The 17535-nt window shown below is 44.8% G+C and overlaps 2 protein-coding genes across 2 annotated transcripts; both read left to right on the top strand.

Annotated features, from left to right (window-relative positions):
- Positions 1-4498: 4498 nt before the first annotated feature.
- LOC128436703 (fascin) lies at positions 4499-10885 on the top strand. Its single transcript, XM_053418522.1, has 5 exons — positions 4499-5312; positions 8185-8341; positions 8434-8555; positions 8662-8832; positions 9516-10885. Exons 1-5 carry the CDS (start codon positions 4499-4501, stop codon positions 9719-9721), a joined length of 1470 nt encoding a protein of 489 aa, XP_053274497.1. The 3' UTR covers positions 9722-10885.
- A 4612-nt stretch (positions 10886-15497) lies between these two features.
- rasd3 (RASD family member 3) lies at positions 15498-16133 on the top strand. Its single transcript, XM_053419368.1, has one exon. The coding sequence runs from the start codon at positions 15498-15500 to the stop codon at positions 16131-16133; it is 636 nt and encodes a 211-aa protein (XP_053275343.1).
- The last annotated feature ends 1402 nt before the right edge of the window (positions 16134-17535 follow it).

Raw genomic sequence — 17535 nt, 5'->3', positions numbered from 1 at the left:
CCTCATTATCCACTACTTCCTGTAGTAATCATTTGTTCTCCTCTTTGATTAAACCTCTGCCATCATCCTTTCCATTCCCACTCTTCTTTTGGGCCCCTGGAAAGATACGAGGCAGCAGCTGATGAGAGAGGTTCAATGAATACTTGGTTAATATATGGTTAATGCCCATAAACTGTCTTTATCAGCAGATATATCAACATATAACTCAGGTCTGATCTGCCTTGCTTATGGGCATGAGCAGAATATACAGATGATGAGGAAACACTCTCTGCCCATCTCTCCATCTACATTGTTCCTCACATTATCCTCCACCCTGCAAACTGTGGGGAGAACGCAGTGACCTCCGCTTACTGGATCGTATTCTGTTTATTCAGGTGGTGGACCCCCTCAGCCGCGCCGCCAGGCAGACCAGCATACTTTGGTTCAGGCCAAATAAACTCATTGCAGATCTCATCTCGTGCAGTTGTCAGTTTTCATACAGATGAGATAAAATCCAGTAAAACAGATCAGATCACATTTTTTATCTTGGGCCAAAGTGCTACAGCAGCTGCAGGACATTACATTGCACAAAACCCCCCCAAAAAAGTACACAAAGACATGTCGTGTAAGATCCAGAATAATAATGCAGAATAAAAGTGAGATATCCCCCCCCCCCCCCCCCACACACACACACACACACACTTAGATCACATAGCATTTCAAATTAAAATAACTTTTTTTTATTATGCCTCCCATAGTTGTTTTCTCACATATTGTCTCAAAAGTAGAACTCAAACAACACATTTATTATTGATGTTTTAACAGGATCTGAAAGACAGTAACGTTTTGCTTGGATCAGAACAAACATCAAGAATGATGAAATGATTCAAGCAGGGCTATTTTTCTAAGGTTGGACTTAAACTTAATACATTTTTCTGTTTGTGTTCAGTGGATTATGTTTAGAATGAGGCTGATTTAAAGTTCCTGATTCGGTCAGACAGCATCTGGAGCAGGAGCAGGGTCCCTGCTGTTGTTCTCTGAATATCCAGATGGGGGCGATGAGGTCTGATCTGAGTTGCATGGTTGCATCCTGCATCAGTCCAGGTTTTATAAAGTGTCTATGGTCCAGGCCCTGGCCTCCAGATTGTCTGTTGAATCCCAGAACAAGCAGAGGTCAAGTCCCACTCCCAGTCCCAGCACTGGTTCACAGCCCTGACAGTTTCACTTGTGTCCACACTCACTGTTCCCCTGTATGTTTGACTCACACAATTCTCTTTTTCATTTAATTCTCTATTTTCAGTTTTCATCACTTACAAATTACAAGATGTTTCATATCATATCTCGTCTATACAGTTATCCACCAATACAGCTTCACATTTCACACAACCACTGAATTCAGGGTTTAACACAACTGTTCTGATCTGTTACTTACAGAGGGTCCGGCCAACCTATGTAATACACTTAGATTTCACTTTACACTACAGTTTTACTGACAGCAATAAGAGAAATGTCTTTAAGATATTGTAGAAAATAAGACAAATGAGAAGTTAAAGAGGCAAGAGAATGAACAAAAGTTTAATTTCCTCCGGACACAGAAATTCAGCAGGTTATCGATTCATAACTTTATCAATTAAACAGAAAAAAACAAAAAAATACTCACTCAAGCTCAAACCAAAGCGAAAAGTTAGTATTGCTTTGCCGATAGCTGACATTAAAATAAAAACAAACAAACAGAAAACCTCAGTATTCAGGAAGCTATCACCAGACATTTTTTATTTGTTACATTACAACTAATAAGTAATCCCAACTGTCCCACCTGTAACTTCCCTTGGATTGACACAAAACATGCATATCAGCACACAAAGCCTCACACAACCTACAGGATATGAAGGTCAGTTGTTCCCATGACTATTGACACAATGTTGATGCACATGCAAACTTATGCAAATTCACCAGCAGTGACCTTTCCCGTCTTTCTGGATTCAGTAAAGTTTTTCCTCTCACAAAAAAAAACAGGGAGAAGACAGTTTGTGTGTTTTCAAGTTACAACCAACCGTCCTCGTTTTTTTAACGGTTTTTACAAAATCAAGGAATGTTTGGAGGGAACAGAACTCAACAGTTTGTCTGAAGCAGATAAAGCTTGTTGGACAAAACACTAAAAACACAAAAACTCACATAAAATTTAAAAAATACTTAATTTGTATCGCACTTTTCAATTCAAGTAACAAAGTGCTCTACAACAAATAATATGAAACTCACAACCATCTGAATAAAATTACTAATAATAAAGATACAGATAATAAAAGCAATAAACATCACATGAAAAAAGATCTTTCATAAAGATGTGTCTTAAGAAGATAAGCTCTCACAGCCTCTATATCATATATCATTTACACAATTCCTGTTTAGACGGCTGCAGGAGGAGAAACAAAGCAGCTGAAATATGGACGTGAACGGATAAAGTGGCTTCTCACAGGGTTTTCATTGCCCTGCTGGTGTTATGATATTACAGGCGTGAGGAAAAGATAAGCACACACGCCCGTCAACGTTCTCTCCAGGATAAATAAAGGTGGAGGAGGCCTGACGGAGCCCGGGGGGAGGAGGACGGAAGAGGGCAGACCAGAGCAGCAGAGTGGAAAAGGAAGAGAGGGAGGTCAGCAGGAAACAAGTGAGGCTGAAAACAGAAATCCACACTTTGAGTTCGGACAGTTTGATTTCCATTTTCAAACACAGCAGCACCTCCAGCAGAGTTTGATCACTTGGTGTCGTGCACGTGTTGCATCACACTGTGAGGAGGTCATGTGTGAGAGAAAGAGAGACAACACAGGGTCGGGGGGGGGGGGGGGGGGGGACATCATCAGCAGACATGACCTCTCACCCTACAGCACTCATGACAAGATGTCACCAGGGGCAAGTGAAGGCAGCGGGGGGGAGAGAGGAGCAGTCAAGAGGCTTGCTGTCTGCAGCAGGGAGGGTGACATACAGTTGTATTTCTGTATTTTCCCATTCATCCAGGCCTTTCGAGTTCCTCTGCACCAAACTGGGTCTTTGTGGACGAAGACGTTGTCGTCTTGAAACTGAAAAGGACCGAAACTGTTTGTACAAAAGGTTAAAGCAACAACTTTTACTGTGTCCATGTAATATGGTTTTTTGTGTGTTGAGCTCTTGAAGCTTGAAGGGATCATGGATATTACCCATGATCCCCGGCTTCCTGAGCCAGAAGAGAACCCGCTGTAACAAATCCACCAAACTAACTAAGTTTTCTTATCGAATATTGGAGGTAAACACTGGTTTTTAATGACTTCCAGATCTTTTTAACTGATCTGGTCAGCATTACTTTTAAACTATGCCTCCCAAAGGAGATCTAAAGATACATAAGCTTCTTCTGGACATGAACTCTAAAAAATGTGCAGAAAGCCATGCAGCTGAAGGTCAGATGAGTTCACGACAACAGGAAAATGTCCAGAGCATCCAGACGAGGCTTGGGTATAGGAAGCAGGACATGACATATAAATACCGCTGCGGAAATCATCTGTTTTTGTTTACAGCACATCAACACCTGTGTCAGCCCTTGTCACCGCTCTTGAATCTCTTTGTCTTTCCAAGTTGACGTCTTTAGCTGTTTTTCAAGACATGTCCTGTGGAGAATCTCCGGAGAATTGGGTCCGGACTTTCTCCCCCTGCTAGCTCACGGTGAGGATCTCCTGCTCTGTTCTCAAATCGACTTCTGGACTTTTCTCCGGAGTCTCTCACTCGGACATTTGCGTTCATACACCTCCTCCAGAGGAACTTCCGGAGAATCTCCAGAGTTGAATCCATGTCTGAAAGCAGCTTTTACATCTTCTCTTCTCTTTTTGATTCTGTTATAATTACATTCTTACACTTCCTCGTCCGACTTGTTTTAGAAGCGTAATCAAAGCAGCCACAATATCCGGAGCAACTGACTCGGCCATTTGCTCTCTCACATATGAAACTATTCTGGAAAATATCTGGAGTTGTGTGCATGTCTGAAAGCATGGACCGATATATTCTACCTTGGACCAGATAGATGTACCTTCCCATCTGTGTTTCATAAGCAGCTCCAGCACACGCAGGGCCCTGCAGACAAGCAGTGGTCTGTCAGATGGTGAATGGCTCTATCCATGTGGAAGTGAGGCTGAGCACAATTAGGGGGACGGAAAGTTTTGGGGGAAATTAGTGACGAATCATAGTTTGGATCAGTGTGGTTTAGATGAGTGTGGGTTTATGATGGGGTTTGCAGGGTAATTTGAGCAAATTGCAGTAATCTCCCTGCAGCTCCTCTCCCTGCTGGTATATGGGGTGTGTGTGCTGGGAGGCAGTGTGTGTTTCAGTCAGGGGACACACTCATCATCAGTCAGCACAGCCCTCTGTCTCCCCCCCCCCCCCCCCCCCCCTTCTCTCTCTGTCCCTCCCACAGACGCCCCCCTCGTCCATCCACTCTCTCCGTCCTCCTCCTCCAGCGCAGCATCTTCTCCTCTTTCCTCCTGCTCGCACCATCATGTCGGACGGGGACGTGCTGCGGATCCCTCTGGGGCTCGTCAACTGCGGCGGCAAGTACCTGACGGCGGAGACCTTCGGCTTCAAGATCAACGCGTCGGCCGGCAGCCTGAAGAAGAAGCAGACGTGGACCCTGGAGCAGACCGGGGAGGACGGCAGCGCGGTGTTCCTCCTCTCCCACCTGGGCCGCTACCTCGCCACGGACAAAGACGGCAACGTCACCGCGGACAGCGAGACGCGCGGCCGGGACTGCCGCTTCGTGGTGACCGCGCACGAGGACGGGCGCTGGTCGCTGCAGTCCGAGCCGCACGGCCGCTTCCTCGGCGGCAGCGAGGACCGCATCTCGTGCTTCGCGCAGACGGCGTCGCCGGCGGAGAGATGGAGCGTGCACCTGGCCGTGCACCCGCAGGTCAACCTGTACAGCCTGGCGCGCAAGCGCTTCGCCCACCTGAGCGCACAGGGGCAGGAGGTGTCCATCAACCGGGACGTGCCTTGGGGGGTGGACTCCCTGGTGACCCTGGTGTACCGGGACCAGCGCTACCACCTGGAGACCTCCGACAACCGCTTCCTGCGCAATGACGGCACCCTGGCCACCAAGACGGACAAGGACACCGGCTACGTGCTGGAGTTCCGCTCCGGGAAAGTGGCGTTCCGCGACTGCAACGGCCGCTACCTGGCCCCCGGGGGCCCCACCGGCACGATGAAGTCCGGGAAGAGCGGCCGCGTCGGGAAGGATGAGCTGTTCGGCCTGGAGCGCAGCCACGCGCAGGTCGTGCTCACTGCAGGCAACGAGAGGAACGTGTCCACGAGGCAAGGTGAGGCCGTGCGCGCGAACACACACACACACAGACACACACACACACACTTACACACACTAACACAACCAAATGTCTTAAATGAGGCCAAAATGTCCCCATACAAACTACATGTCCTCACAATGATGGTGTTCAATATACAATATTGGCCCTCATAGCTATAGAGAGATACACAAACACACACAGACACGTACACTGTCTCTCTCTCACACAGACACACACACATACACATGAGGACAGAAATCATATTTCACCATTTAACCATGCTGATGAAGTCACTGCATAACTGGGCCCACACCACAAGCAGCTGTTGCATGGCTTTTGGTGTGTGTGCATGTGTGTGTGTGTATGTGTGTGTGTGTGGAATCAGAGGCTTCTTCATTTCCCCCCACACACCATGTGTTTTTCATTACCATGCTCTCACTCGCTCCCTCCCTCCTCTCGGCCCATGCAGCCTGTGCCTTGCCTCACATTTTTTCTTCTCCTGCAGTAATTCTACCCCTGCATTGTGGCTGCTGGTTCAGGGTCAGCTCCCAGTCTGCAGTTATCCATCATTCTTTACCTCAGAATAGACTTGGGAAGGACAGGGAACGAGGAGGGATTTGTTGAGGAACAGAACAGAACGGGGACACAGTGGAGGAGAGGAAAAGAAGAGAAAGCAGGCCACAGAGAGGGAGGTGTGACTCAGGCAGTCCTGCGGAATGTGGGTCCTTTCGTGCCACATGCAACCTCTTTGTCTTAACGCTGCTCGCTCTCATTCGGTGCTGCCACTGATCATTGGCAGTATTTTGTTCATGCAATCAAAATGCTTTCATTTGTGTGCGCTCAAAGTATTACTCACATTGTGGGGACCTAACAAAGTCACATTATGGGGACTTGTCCTCCTCATAGGGACGAAAAAGCAAGTCCCAATGTCGTGGAAGTGGATCATTACATTTTAAGGTGAAGACGTGCTTTTAGGATTAAGTTAACTTTAGGTTTAGGTTGAGGGAGTGAGTCTCCAGAAAAAAGATCGAAAGTAATGTCCTGTGAAGTGTGTGTGTTTGCGTGGTGTGTGCGTGTGTGTGTGTGTGTGTGTGTGTGTGCATTCCACGAGGGATGGACTGTGGAAGAAGGGAGATAGTCTGTCAGTGTCCGGGGGCAGTGACCCCATGACCTGCTCCTTTATTGAACTTATACCCGTGATGGTAATAAACGTGTTACAGGCTGTAGAGAGAGAGTAAAACCATCACAATTTTTCTCTCCTTCCAAAAGACAAACTGTGGTTTCCATGATTTTCATCCTGCAAAAAACAAACAGGACAGAAAGATCCCTCTGGTCATGCACAAGCATTTTCATGGCAAAATTGGATTTTGGTGTCAAACGTGGCCAACGCCCATTCTCTATTAAAGAGCAAGATCATTATTTCTAAAGTCTGTGGTGACGGAATTCACAGATTTACGACTAATTGTTATGAACAGAAAACAAAAATTGGGGACACAAATCTTCTGGTTTCCATTTCTAGTTTGACCAATCACGTTCGAGCAGGCTTTGGTTACCTGCAGGTAAACACAAAGAGCAAACGAGGCAGAGCACATTGAACGAAATGTGGAGAAACGTTCGAATTGTGTGATAAAAGAAAATATTCGGAAAGTGGATGGTGAAGAGAGGACATACACTTGGCTAGGTTGTCTGCTTTCTATGCCAAAATAATGGCCGTTATTTGTGTGAGATTCCAGGTCCAGATGTGAGAGTTCCAGAGTTTACTTTCAATTCACATATTAATATAACTATCATCATCTTTAACAATAATTCAAGCTCATGGTGAATTATCCCCTCAGCTCCACTGCAGACTTTTGGGTCTTTTAGCTCTTTTGGGGTTTTGTAGTCAACAAAGCCATCTTTCGTTTCACTGCTCTCATCAACTTATTGTCCTGCATCAGCATCAGCTGCTGTCAGCAAAAATAAATGCTTCATAATAAACCCACTTTACAGTAGCAGCTTCCTGGTGAGGAGAGATTTGGAGATAGAGTCATTACAGGGACAGAATGAATGCTAATGTTCACTGGATGAGTAAATTATTATATCTTTATTTAAGAATATGTCAGTGAAGTGTTTCCAGCTTACTGCTCACATCATTGATACCAGGTGGCTGATTGTAGGCAGCTCAGGTGGTAAAGTGGGTCGTTTATTAACCCGATGGTCGGTGGTTCGATCCCCGCTCCTCCAGTCCGCAAGACACACAATCCTTCACACTCCTCACACGCTGTTAGTGGTGCGTGTATGTTTAGTATAAAGACGCTGTATGAATATGAATGTGAATCCATGAATGTGGCTTGTGGTGTAAAGTTCTTTGAGTGGTCGACCTGATAGTTGTATAAAGTCCATTAAACATTTATAAGGTGTAATGATTCAGTATTTAAGATGCAGAACTATCCTGTAATTCGTTATTTATGTTCTACATTTCTACCTATAAATCAAGATTTAAGACTTTAAAGTCCTTAATTTGGAATTTACAGTCTGTTGAAATGCAATCCAATGAAAAGTCTCAAGTGTGACGCTTTGGGAATTCAGCACAGAAGAAGCAGAAATATGAAATTCTCCACCGTGTCCTCATTAGACCAGAATGCACTGCAGCGTTCTGCTCAGCGTTTTGGACTAATCAATGCAACACACATGTTTTCACACTCAGACTCAGTATCGACACTTCCCCTGTGTGGGCGCCATCATACAACATATCAGTGAACCCGACTTTAACAGCTGGTCAGAAGCCCTGTCCCTTTAAGAGTCCACCAGAGGGACTCCAGGAGTTAAAGGGTTGGAGCGTTTCAGACAAGGACGACGACCTCCAGAGACAAATGAGAGCTGACAGCAGATTGTCCCACTTTCCTAGGCATGGACCTGTCAGCCAATCAGGACGAGGAAGGGGACCAGGAAGTCTTCCAGCTGGAGATGAGCCGTGAGGACAGGAAGTGCGCCTTCAGATCCGCTTCTGGGAAATACTGGACACTGACGGCTGCAGGAGGACTGCAGTGCACCGCCTCCACCAAGTAAACACACAAACACGTGTTGTACAGTGCATCACACACTCTAGTTCACACAGAGCCATCCCTCATTGAGGCCGTTTATGTTTGTGTCATAGATCAGCCAACAGCTTCTTTGAACTGGAGTGGCGTGATGGTCGCGTGTGTGTGCGTGCGGCTAACGGGAAATACGTGATCGCCAAGAGGAACGGGCAGCTGTCTGCTACCATCGACCACGCAGGTCAGTGACACTTCCTCAGAGGAAAGAAACTAATCACAAATGTCTTGCTTGTCTTCGGCCTTTTGTGGAAACGTGAAGTTTAACACGTCTCAGTCTGTCTCTTCAGGTGAAGCCGAACAGTTCCTGATGAAACTGATCAACCGGCCAATCATCGTCCTCCGTGGGGAGCACGGTTTCATCGGGGCCCGTAAAGCCGGAATGGCGACGCTGGACTCCAACCGAGCCTCTTATGATGTTTTCCAGCTGGAGTTCCACAACGGAGCGTACTCCCTCAAAGGTGGGTGGAGCTGACGTGGTATTCACATGTCTGCATGAGTTAACAAAATAATTTTTCATTTCGAAGAGCAGATTGTTTCTCTCAAGTGACTGCAATACGCTTCCATACCTCAGTGTTGTCTCAGATCCTTTAAATTGGGCCAAATAGAGGAATCTTCTTCTGATCCTACACATTCGGAAATAATCGAAAGTGTATTGAAACCAACATTTATAACCTCTCACCATCTTAATCTTGCTTATGTCAGTTATTTCAGGTAAATAGTTCAACCAGCACTTGAACAGTGAATCACTATAATCTAAAAAGGGGCTGTAGGTAAGTTTTTGCAATATTTGCATTATCAACCGTTTAGGTTAAATCCTGAGGGAACGTTACGAGTCCTGCATCTTTCCTTTAATCACAGAGACTGAATGAAGAGTTGCTTTCATTTCTATCACTTAATTGCTTCTACTTAAATGTTTTGATAATGAGACACTAGCATCCTTGCATTAAAGATGTAGCTCAGGTTTTTCCATCACCAACAACCCACTCCTGGGTTGAAACCACATTCAGCAGCACAGCAAACGGTCGTTCATACAGCAAATATATTTAAATGAAAATTCCATCTGAGTTTTAACGGCTGATTATGCAGACATCACGCAACACTGTGTGAGTCAGGCTTCTCTAAGTGTGTGTTGTTTCTCCAGACTCTCAGGGGAAGTACTGGTGCGTTGGAGACGACACGGCGGTGGCCTGCAGCAGCTCCACACCCGTCCAGTTCCTGTTTGAGTTCTGTGACCTCAACAAGATGGCCATCCGCGTGCTGGGGGGGAAGTACCTGAAAGGAGACCACGCTGGGGGGCTGAAGGCCAGCGTGGACTCCCTGGACAGCGCCACCCTCTGGGAGTACTGAGAAAGCACAGCCCAGACTTCCACCATCTCACACGACAATGCTTCAAATTGATCGATACTGTAGGTAGCTGTTTTTTTTTGTGTTTTTTTTGTATGGGTGTAATTGTGAATTGGTCTGGATGAACGTGTGGTTGAAACTGGAGCTGATAAACTGGAAGTCGTTGCCTATTTTTGATTTTTTCTCTTTCCTAAACGATTGGTCTCTTCTTACCGGGCTTTTCACCAGAGATTTGGATTGAATATTTCTCGATGTTCTGACGTGTTTGATAAACGATTCACGGTGCGGTCGCACATTAATTGTCTCAATTCCAGTCAAATAGACACAACAACTGTAACCTGATGAATTTCACTACGATAACTGTCATTATTTGTGCCTATCTGTGGTAACTACTGGTGGAGAATGCTATAACTCATATTTCACAATATCTAAGCTTCTGGTGTTAAATGTGCTGCTGGCTGTTTTACGCTGCTTCCATCTCCTGTTCTCTTTTAAACTGCAATGCATAACGCACATCAGATAGAAGGAGGTCACTGGTGACAGTGCTGCTGCTGTATATAATGCTTTCTTTGTCGCTAGATGCTTCAAAAACATAGTAACCATGAAAAGTGTCTTGAGTCTGTGAGAAGAGAAATGGCAGGTGGATCTAAAATGGTTTCCGCATGTGCACGATCCAGCTTTCCTCCCTCCGTTTTCAAAGCACATGTGTTTAAAAAGCTTCAGGTCAGAGGTTTTTCCTTTGAGACCAGATCTAATCAGGTCTTCCTGGTTCCTCATATGACTCTTTGCTTTTTACTTATGTGTCTGGAGGAAAGAAATGAAATGAGAGGACGAGTTAGAGGATCTTTGAAACATATTTAGCTACGATGGGAGGAACAAAATGAAAAGGAGGTGTTGGATAGGCCCTCGTTACTGCACACTTCAAAAGCACCAAAATACAGTCGCCTGACTCAAGGTCTGCACAATACTGTCCTGTCCGTTTGAAAGAAGTTAAAAGCACATGTCTGGTGTGGTTGTCTGCCTTAGATTGGATGCTGCTGCTGGTCTGTAAACACAATGGCACTCAGTGGTGTCTCTGGCTGTGATTGTGTCCGTGCCTTCCATTGAGCATTTCAGTCTTTTCTTTTCCATGTTCTTACAAAACCCCAATAAAGTTTTACCTCTTAACAGTGGAGCCTTCTCTTTTTTGTCAACATATATGTACATATATATAAATATGGATATTAACTCGCTGGATACACAACATTCTGAAATCTTACAGTTTTCTGTAACAGCAGCTTCTGTTTCTAGTTATGTCATATTTCAAAGCTGTGGGCAACACAAACACAAGTTCATTAACCTCTGTGTACTGGAGCGCACAAAACTATTATCTTTAAACTTTCCTCAGTGAAAGAAACCAAATATCTCAACAACGGAAAGACTGAAAAACTAAAATGGTCCCTTTCAGTAAAGGACAAGGCAAAGTGACCGTGCTGATCCCATGACCTGTAGTAGCTTGGTTGATCCCTTAACGTTTCATCTAGCGCCATCATCAGGTCAAAGTGTTTAATGGTCCAAAAATTGACCTGCAAAGCTTATGATATTTCTATCAGTCTCTGTAGTAATAGCCCACATAATTATAGTTGTTTAAAGGCTCAAACTTATAGGTTCTTTTTTTAAATTCTCTTTTTATTGAATTATATCAAGGACCATTTAAACAATCTCATAGAACTTAAAGTAGCGGTATTTTGTTGTTGGATAAAATGGTGATACTGAATTAAATAGTGCAAATAACAGATACAATAACAAAATTAATAGAAATGCAATAAATGAAAATAATATTTAAGACAGTAAATGGAGGTATAAAAGTATATATTTATTATTGCCAGTTAACCCCGTGAAAGTGCCACAGTCAACAAGGAAGTTATCCTTATCATTCAGTCAGTGTATCCAAAGTCTGATATACAATCATTCCAATGTGGCAACCATCTTGTGCTGATGATAAAAAAGGAAAAATCCATTGTGACTATTTCTGCTGCTGTGTGTGGGAGAAGGACGAGAGCGCCTGAACCGCGTCCCCTTGAGATTCCGAGGGAAAGGAAGGCGATGGAAGAGGGAGGGAACCTACATCCTGCTGCGGAGGGAACTCAACCCTCAGTCACTCTCATGATCAACCTAACATACGTTGTTCTGATACCAGCACAGACATGAACAGAGCAACTGACATCCTCCGCTGTGAGAGCTCTGCACGTTGCCATGGTAACAGGTGATGGGAGGGATGGGAGGATGAGACTTTGGAGATGAAACAGACCAGAGACTGATTATAAAGATGAACGACTTGATTTCTCTAGAAAATGTGAAGCCAGAGCGTCTCGACCACCTCCTGGTGGCTGGCTGGAGTATAGGTCATAAACCCCACCTCCTCCATGTTAGTAGTTGGGACATCTAGTTGGGCGGTGTGGCCTAGGGGATAGAGTAGTCGTTCTTCAACAAGAAGGTTGCCGGTTTAAACCCCACTCTTCCCCATCTGCATGCCGAAGTGTCCTTGGCAAGATACTTAACCCCAAAATGGCCCCTCATAAATGTTGAGTGTACTAATTGTAAGTCGCTTTGGACAAAAGCGTCTGCTAAATGACATGTAATGTAATGTAATGTAATCTACCAAAGTAAAAAGATGCTTTTCTGCTTTTTCTAGTAAATTTGGTTTTAATTAGTTCGGTGCTATATATACCGACTGAAAGTCTTGATTGATAACTAAGACTGACTCATGATTGGTCGAGCACATGTATTGGATGTCACTACCACGGCTCCACCCCCGATCACTACGGCCCAGACTCTAGCTTCATATACGCAATGATGGTGTTTCTATCTGGGATATTGCATTGGAAAGTGGAGACGTGTGGTCTACTTGATATTCAGTCTAAGCACCAGACACACATGGATCGATAATATAGATAAATATTAAATAATGTAATACTCAAAGTCAGAACAGCCACATGACTGAAGATGCTACAAAGTGAGAGAAGGAAGGTTTAATAGATAAAAAGCTCAGGATAACACAGACATGTGATACTCCCTAATCAGATTGAAGCTTCTACTGTGCTCACGCTAATACAATAATACTTCAACTCACATTATTTTTGTTATCCTGTTTGTGCAACATCATCCATAAGAGAAAACACATGACGGACTCTTTGCCTGCCAGAAACAAGCTAATATTGCATCTGAGAAAGATGAGAAGAGAAGTTGTGTAGTAGAAAATTAAGGTTTTTTGTTGACCTGGAGAAAAAAGAGTAGGGTGTCTTTTGTGTTGATGCATCTGAGAGGAGAGATATGGGTTATGATTCAGTGAGGAGAACGTCCAGTTTCAAGGAAGAAATAAGAAGGGAACATGAGATCTAAAATCAAGAATAGTAACACAAACTTTAAGAGAAGCAAGAATCCAAAAAAAAAAGAGATTACAATGAGACAACGATCAAATATGAAGAAAGCAAACACAAACTGTTGCATGATAAGTCGTTACTCTGATAAAATGCTGCTATTGGAGGGTATTTGCATCTAAAGAAAGTGCTGGTGCAGCAGTGGTGAGTTTATCGGTGGGGTCGTGGTACTGACCTTCTTCAAGGGTAGAGATACGAGTCAGAACCAACGAATGAAAGCACACAAAGGCACAAACACATTGACAAATTATCACGTTATCTGTTTGTCCACCGATAGCCACGTCCAGCCAGACAGTGTGAGTCAGCAACAAGGGGAGAATGGCTTATTATGTTATGTAAATGTGACTGGGATTATTTATGTGTATGCACCACGTGTCACCCATCGGTAATCCCCTATCCCCCCCATCCTATCCCCTTACCAGAAGTAAGGGGATAGGATTTCCTGTGACGAGCGTGGAACCGACTTATTCATAACTTCAGGTTTCAGAATCAGGCCCTAGGAGTTCAAATGCTGAACTATAGATAAGTGGAATAGACTTAGGAGTCGTTAAAAAACTGTGTTTATCTCCAATATTCAGCAGGAACCTTTTAAAATATTAAGAATTCTAAACAGAGCTTAGTGGATTTGTGACAGCGGCCGCTCTTCTGATTCAGGAAGCCGGGGATCATGGGTAATATCCACCGTTCTTTTTCAGTGTTTTTATTATTTTGTCCAGCGCCATTTTTTTGTTGTTGACATTAACCATGTTTGGCAGAACAGGGGTGGAGCCTCACTGAGAGCTGGAATACATGCACATCTAACCTTTACCCATTGTACGGTACTAACTGTCAATCACTTGGTATCCACATCTTCTTACATTGTTAAACAGTTTATGAATGTACAGTTTGCACTTGGTTTATAATTTTTGAGATAAAAGAGTCATTTGAAGGCTGGAAGGACACTGGTCCCTTTTGCCTGAGGCCTCCAGGTCCCTTGAAAAGCTCACGAGTGCTATCAGCCCGTTTGACTTTGCCACTGCACTAAGTTCAGAAACCCCCTGTGGGTGTGGTCCACTCAAATAAGTATTAACCCTGTTCACATTATACAAACCATTAAATCCACTCATGCATGATTAGAAAACAAGCTGACCAAAACCAAAACTGCCCCGATCCTCCAAACACCATTCCAGTGTTTTTAATAACAGGATGTGTGCGACACATGTTCATGCAGGCAACACAATGTGTGTGTGTGTGTTTGTGGCAAACAGCATGTGGAGGATGAGAGAGAGAGACCTTCCATGACTCATACCTGGAGTAAATATGAGTGCACTGGTCTGGGTATTGGCTGTGTGTGCATGCGTGTGTGTGTCTGTGTGCGTGCATGTGTGTGTGCATGAATGACCATAGCTTAATGACTGGCAGACTTCCGGCTAGGAGTTCCTTGGAAGGAACACAATAATAAAACCACGTGGGGATCGTGTAAAATATCTTCCACGGTTTAATTTCAGCGGTGGTGAACTGTCACCAAGTATTTTTTACTAAAGTACTATATCTAAGTATAACTGTGAGGGTAAGAGTACTTTTTAATCCATTACAGTATTTTATCGTGTCGTGAATTAAGTTTTCATCTGTTGATTTTAATGTGGCTTTCCATCGCAATGATATCTTTAATGTAGAGCACTTTTATTTGCCTTATTAAACGTGCAACACTGATAAACTCACCTGGCTGGTCAGATAATTAAAATAAGTACTAATATAAAACAGGAGCTGTACTGCTATCTATACTAAGTGTTACTTAATTCAATAATGTTGCTGATAATAATTCTATAGCCTTTCAATTTGAATCTAAGTAGCTTCATTCCCTGTTGTTCACGGAGTAGGTTAAATCCTGTGTTGACCCAGTGGCCTGTTGAATATGCACTTACTAATAGTTCATTTGTGGAATATGACTGTTTGCTTGTTCCTCTAATTTCCCAGTTTCTATAGAGGCTGCAGTTCCATGGCTCGTTTGTGGCTGAGGACAGAGTGACTCCCTCGGTTATATGACTATATGACTATATGGCTGTTGACATACCAGTGAAAAGGCGTGAGATTCATGCATGTTTCCACGCTGCAGTGTCAGTGCGCCCTGCAGGTGTTTGTTGACTGGCTGTTGTCGACCTGTCCGGGTGTGTGTCTTGAATCATGCTTCCCCCCAGTACGAAAGATAAGGATGTTATTGGTGGAGGGCGTGCGCGCTCCGCCTATAAATACGCACGGATAATCTGAGCAGAGCAGGAGTCTGCAGTGGCTGCAGCGGAGAGCACAGGGTCCAGTTCGCCGCCAGCAGGTATTTTATTCTCGGGGGAGTCAGCTGTTCGCTCTGGGACACTCGGACTGGCATGTCTACGTCAGGACGTCCCAACAAGGTGCGGCTGGTGCTCCTCGGAGCAGCGGGGGTCGGCAAGAGCGCGCTCATCCGCCGCTTCCTCCACAACCGCTTCGAGCACGAGTACCTGCGCACGGTGGAGGAGCTGCACGTGCTGGAGTACGACACCGCGGACTCCGCTACGACGCGGCTGGAGATCCTGGACACCAGCGGCAGCTACTCCTTCCCGGCCATGCGGGAGCTCTGCATCCGACACAGCGACGCCTTCGCCCTGGTTTACGCGGTGGACGACCCGGGCTCCTTCCAGGAGGTGCGCCGGCTCCGCGACGAGATCCTGGAGCTGCGGGGCGGCAAAAGCGCGCCCATCACCGTGGTGGGCAACAAGTCCGACCTCACCGAGGCCGAGGGGCGAGCGCTGCTGGCGGCCGACGTCATGTCCACAGTGGAGGGCGAGTGGGACGCGAACTTCGTGGAGGCGTCCGCGCGCACAGGTGGGAACGCGATGGGGGTGTTCCGCGCGCTGTTGCAGCAGGTGGATGTTCCGCACCGGCTGAGCCCCGCGCTGAACCGGCGAAGAGACTTGCTGCCCCGGCCCGTGGTGAAGAAGAGGCCCCCGCTGAGGAAGAGCAACAGCTGCGTGCTGTCGTAGAACCGATGGAGGACTCTGCAGCTGGTCTGCTCGTGTCCAGATGTTGCTGCTGCTCATCACCTCCACGCTGGAGTCAACGTGAACTCATGAGACTCTCCAGAGTCTGGACAGTTATGGTCGCGTGCGCACTTGTCATGCACTTTACGTGTTTTGTGTATATAATTACATTACGTTATGTCAATAAAAACTGCTTTTGTGATTTCTGTCTGCTGTCTCCAACACTTTCAGTTGAAAGAGTAAAAGTCTCTAAATGCCACAAAGAAGAAATTAAACTAATCTATAGCAAATAGCAGCAAAATATAGGCTACTTATATAAAGTAAATATATGAGACCTCTGCATGTGCAGTATTTGAAATGAAGTCAGCTTTCACCACAGTTATAATGTTTATATTTAGGTCAATCAGTAGCTTATACACTTATACACCTTACGACATACATACATAATCACATATACATAGGGAGAACATATAACAGATACAGGAATGGGTCTGACCCTATCGTACAGAATGCAAAGATTGTGTCAGTGTCCAGTAGGAAAGTGTTATTGTGCTGCTGGAGTGGATAGTACAATATATATATATATATATAAAAGCAAAGAAAAACAAAAACAGAAACAGAAACAGAAAAAATATATATTTCTAAGTATATGTATATAAGAATATGTAATTGGTAAAGTCTGTGCATTGGGCTATAGCCAGTGAAGGGATGGACAGCGGGTTGGTATATAATGAAAACTGAAGAGTAGAGAAGGGGAGGGCAGACTGAGGTAGAATCATCCCCCCCTCTCCCCTTCTGCGTGGCATTATGAAGCTGATACAGATATAAATTTAGTCAAGTGGAAGTATGAAGTAACACAACTTCTCCAGTCTTTTAAAGGCCTGGTGTGAAATGCTTCACAGTTCTGCCACTCAACCAATAATGCAGTATAAGTACCTTCTGTATCATACACACATACACTCACTGTCCACACAGCATCTAGAGGCAGCTTGGGTTTCAGTAACTTTCTCAAGGACATTGAATAGTGGAGACTAGGATTGAACCGCTGACCTTCTGGTTAGTGGACGACCCGCTCTCTCCTGAGCCCAAAAAAGTACAAGTACACGAATGAGGTATCTTCTTCCATCAGCAGTGTAATGATGTTGTCCCTTTTCTACTAAACTCTGTAACACCAACCCTGCTCAGTATAAGTCTACAACCTCATAACCTTAGTCTTTGAATGTTTACCTTTTATCGAAGATCGTGATGTCTAATCTATTTCCTCATCTCTCCATATTATGGATAGAGAAAAACCTTTTCTGTCACTGTCTGTTTCATTAGTAATAGGATTTTGGGTCATCCTACAGAGATTTAGCTTGAATTTACAATGCACATTTCAAACCTGTCCCAGCTGGTCAGTGCATCA

This window comes from Pleuronectes platessa, chromosome 3 (genome assembly GCF_947347685.1).
Source record: "Pleuronectes platessa chromosome 3, fPlePla1.1, whole genome shotgun sequence".
NCBI lineage: Eukaryota > Metazoa > Chordata > Actinopteri > Pleuronectiformes > Pleuronectidae > Pleuronectes > Pleuronectes platessa.
Note: the sequence above shows the minus strand (reverse complement) of the source record. Positions and strands in the feature narration are given on the sequence as shown.

Excerpts from the sequence above, each read along its gene's own strand:
- LOC128436703 (XM_053418522.1), top strand. The coding sequence starts at position 4,499 with ATGTCGGACGGGGACGTGCTGCGGATCCCTCTGGGGCTCGTCAACTGC. Across the intron at positions 8,342-8,433 it reads CAGTGCACCGCCTCCACCAA|ATCAGCCAACAGCTTCTTTG; the intron begins GTAAACACACAA and ends TTTGTGTCATAG. Across the intron at positions 8,833-9,515 it reads CGGAGCGTACTCCCTCAAAG|ACTCTCAGGGGAAGTACTGG; the intron begins GTGGGTGGAGCT and ends TTGTTTCTCCAG.
- rasd3 (XM_053419368.1), top strand. The coding sequence starts at position 15,498 with ATGTCTACGTCAGGACGTCCCAACAAGGTGCGGCTGGTGCTCCTCGGA.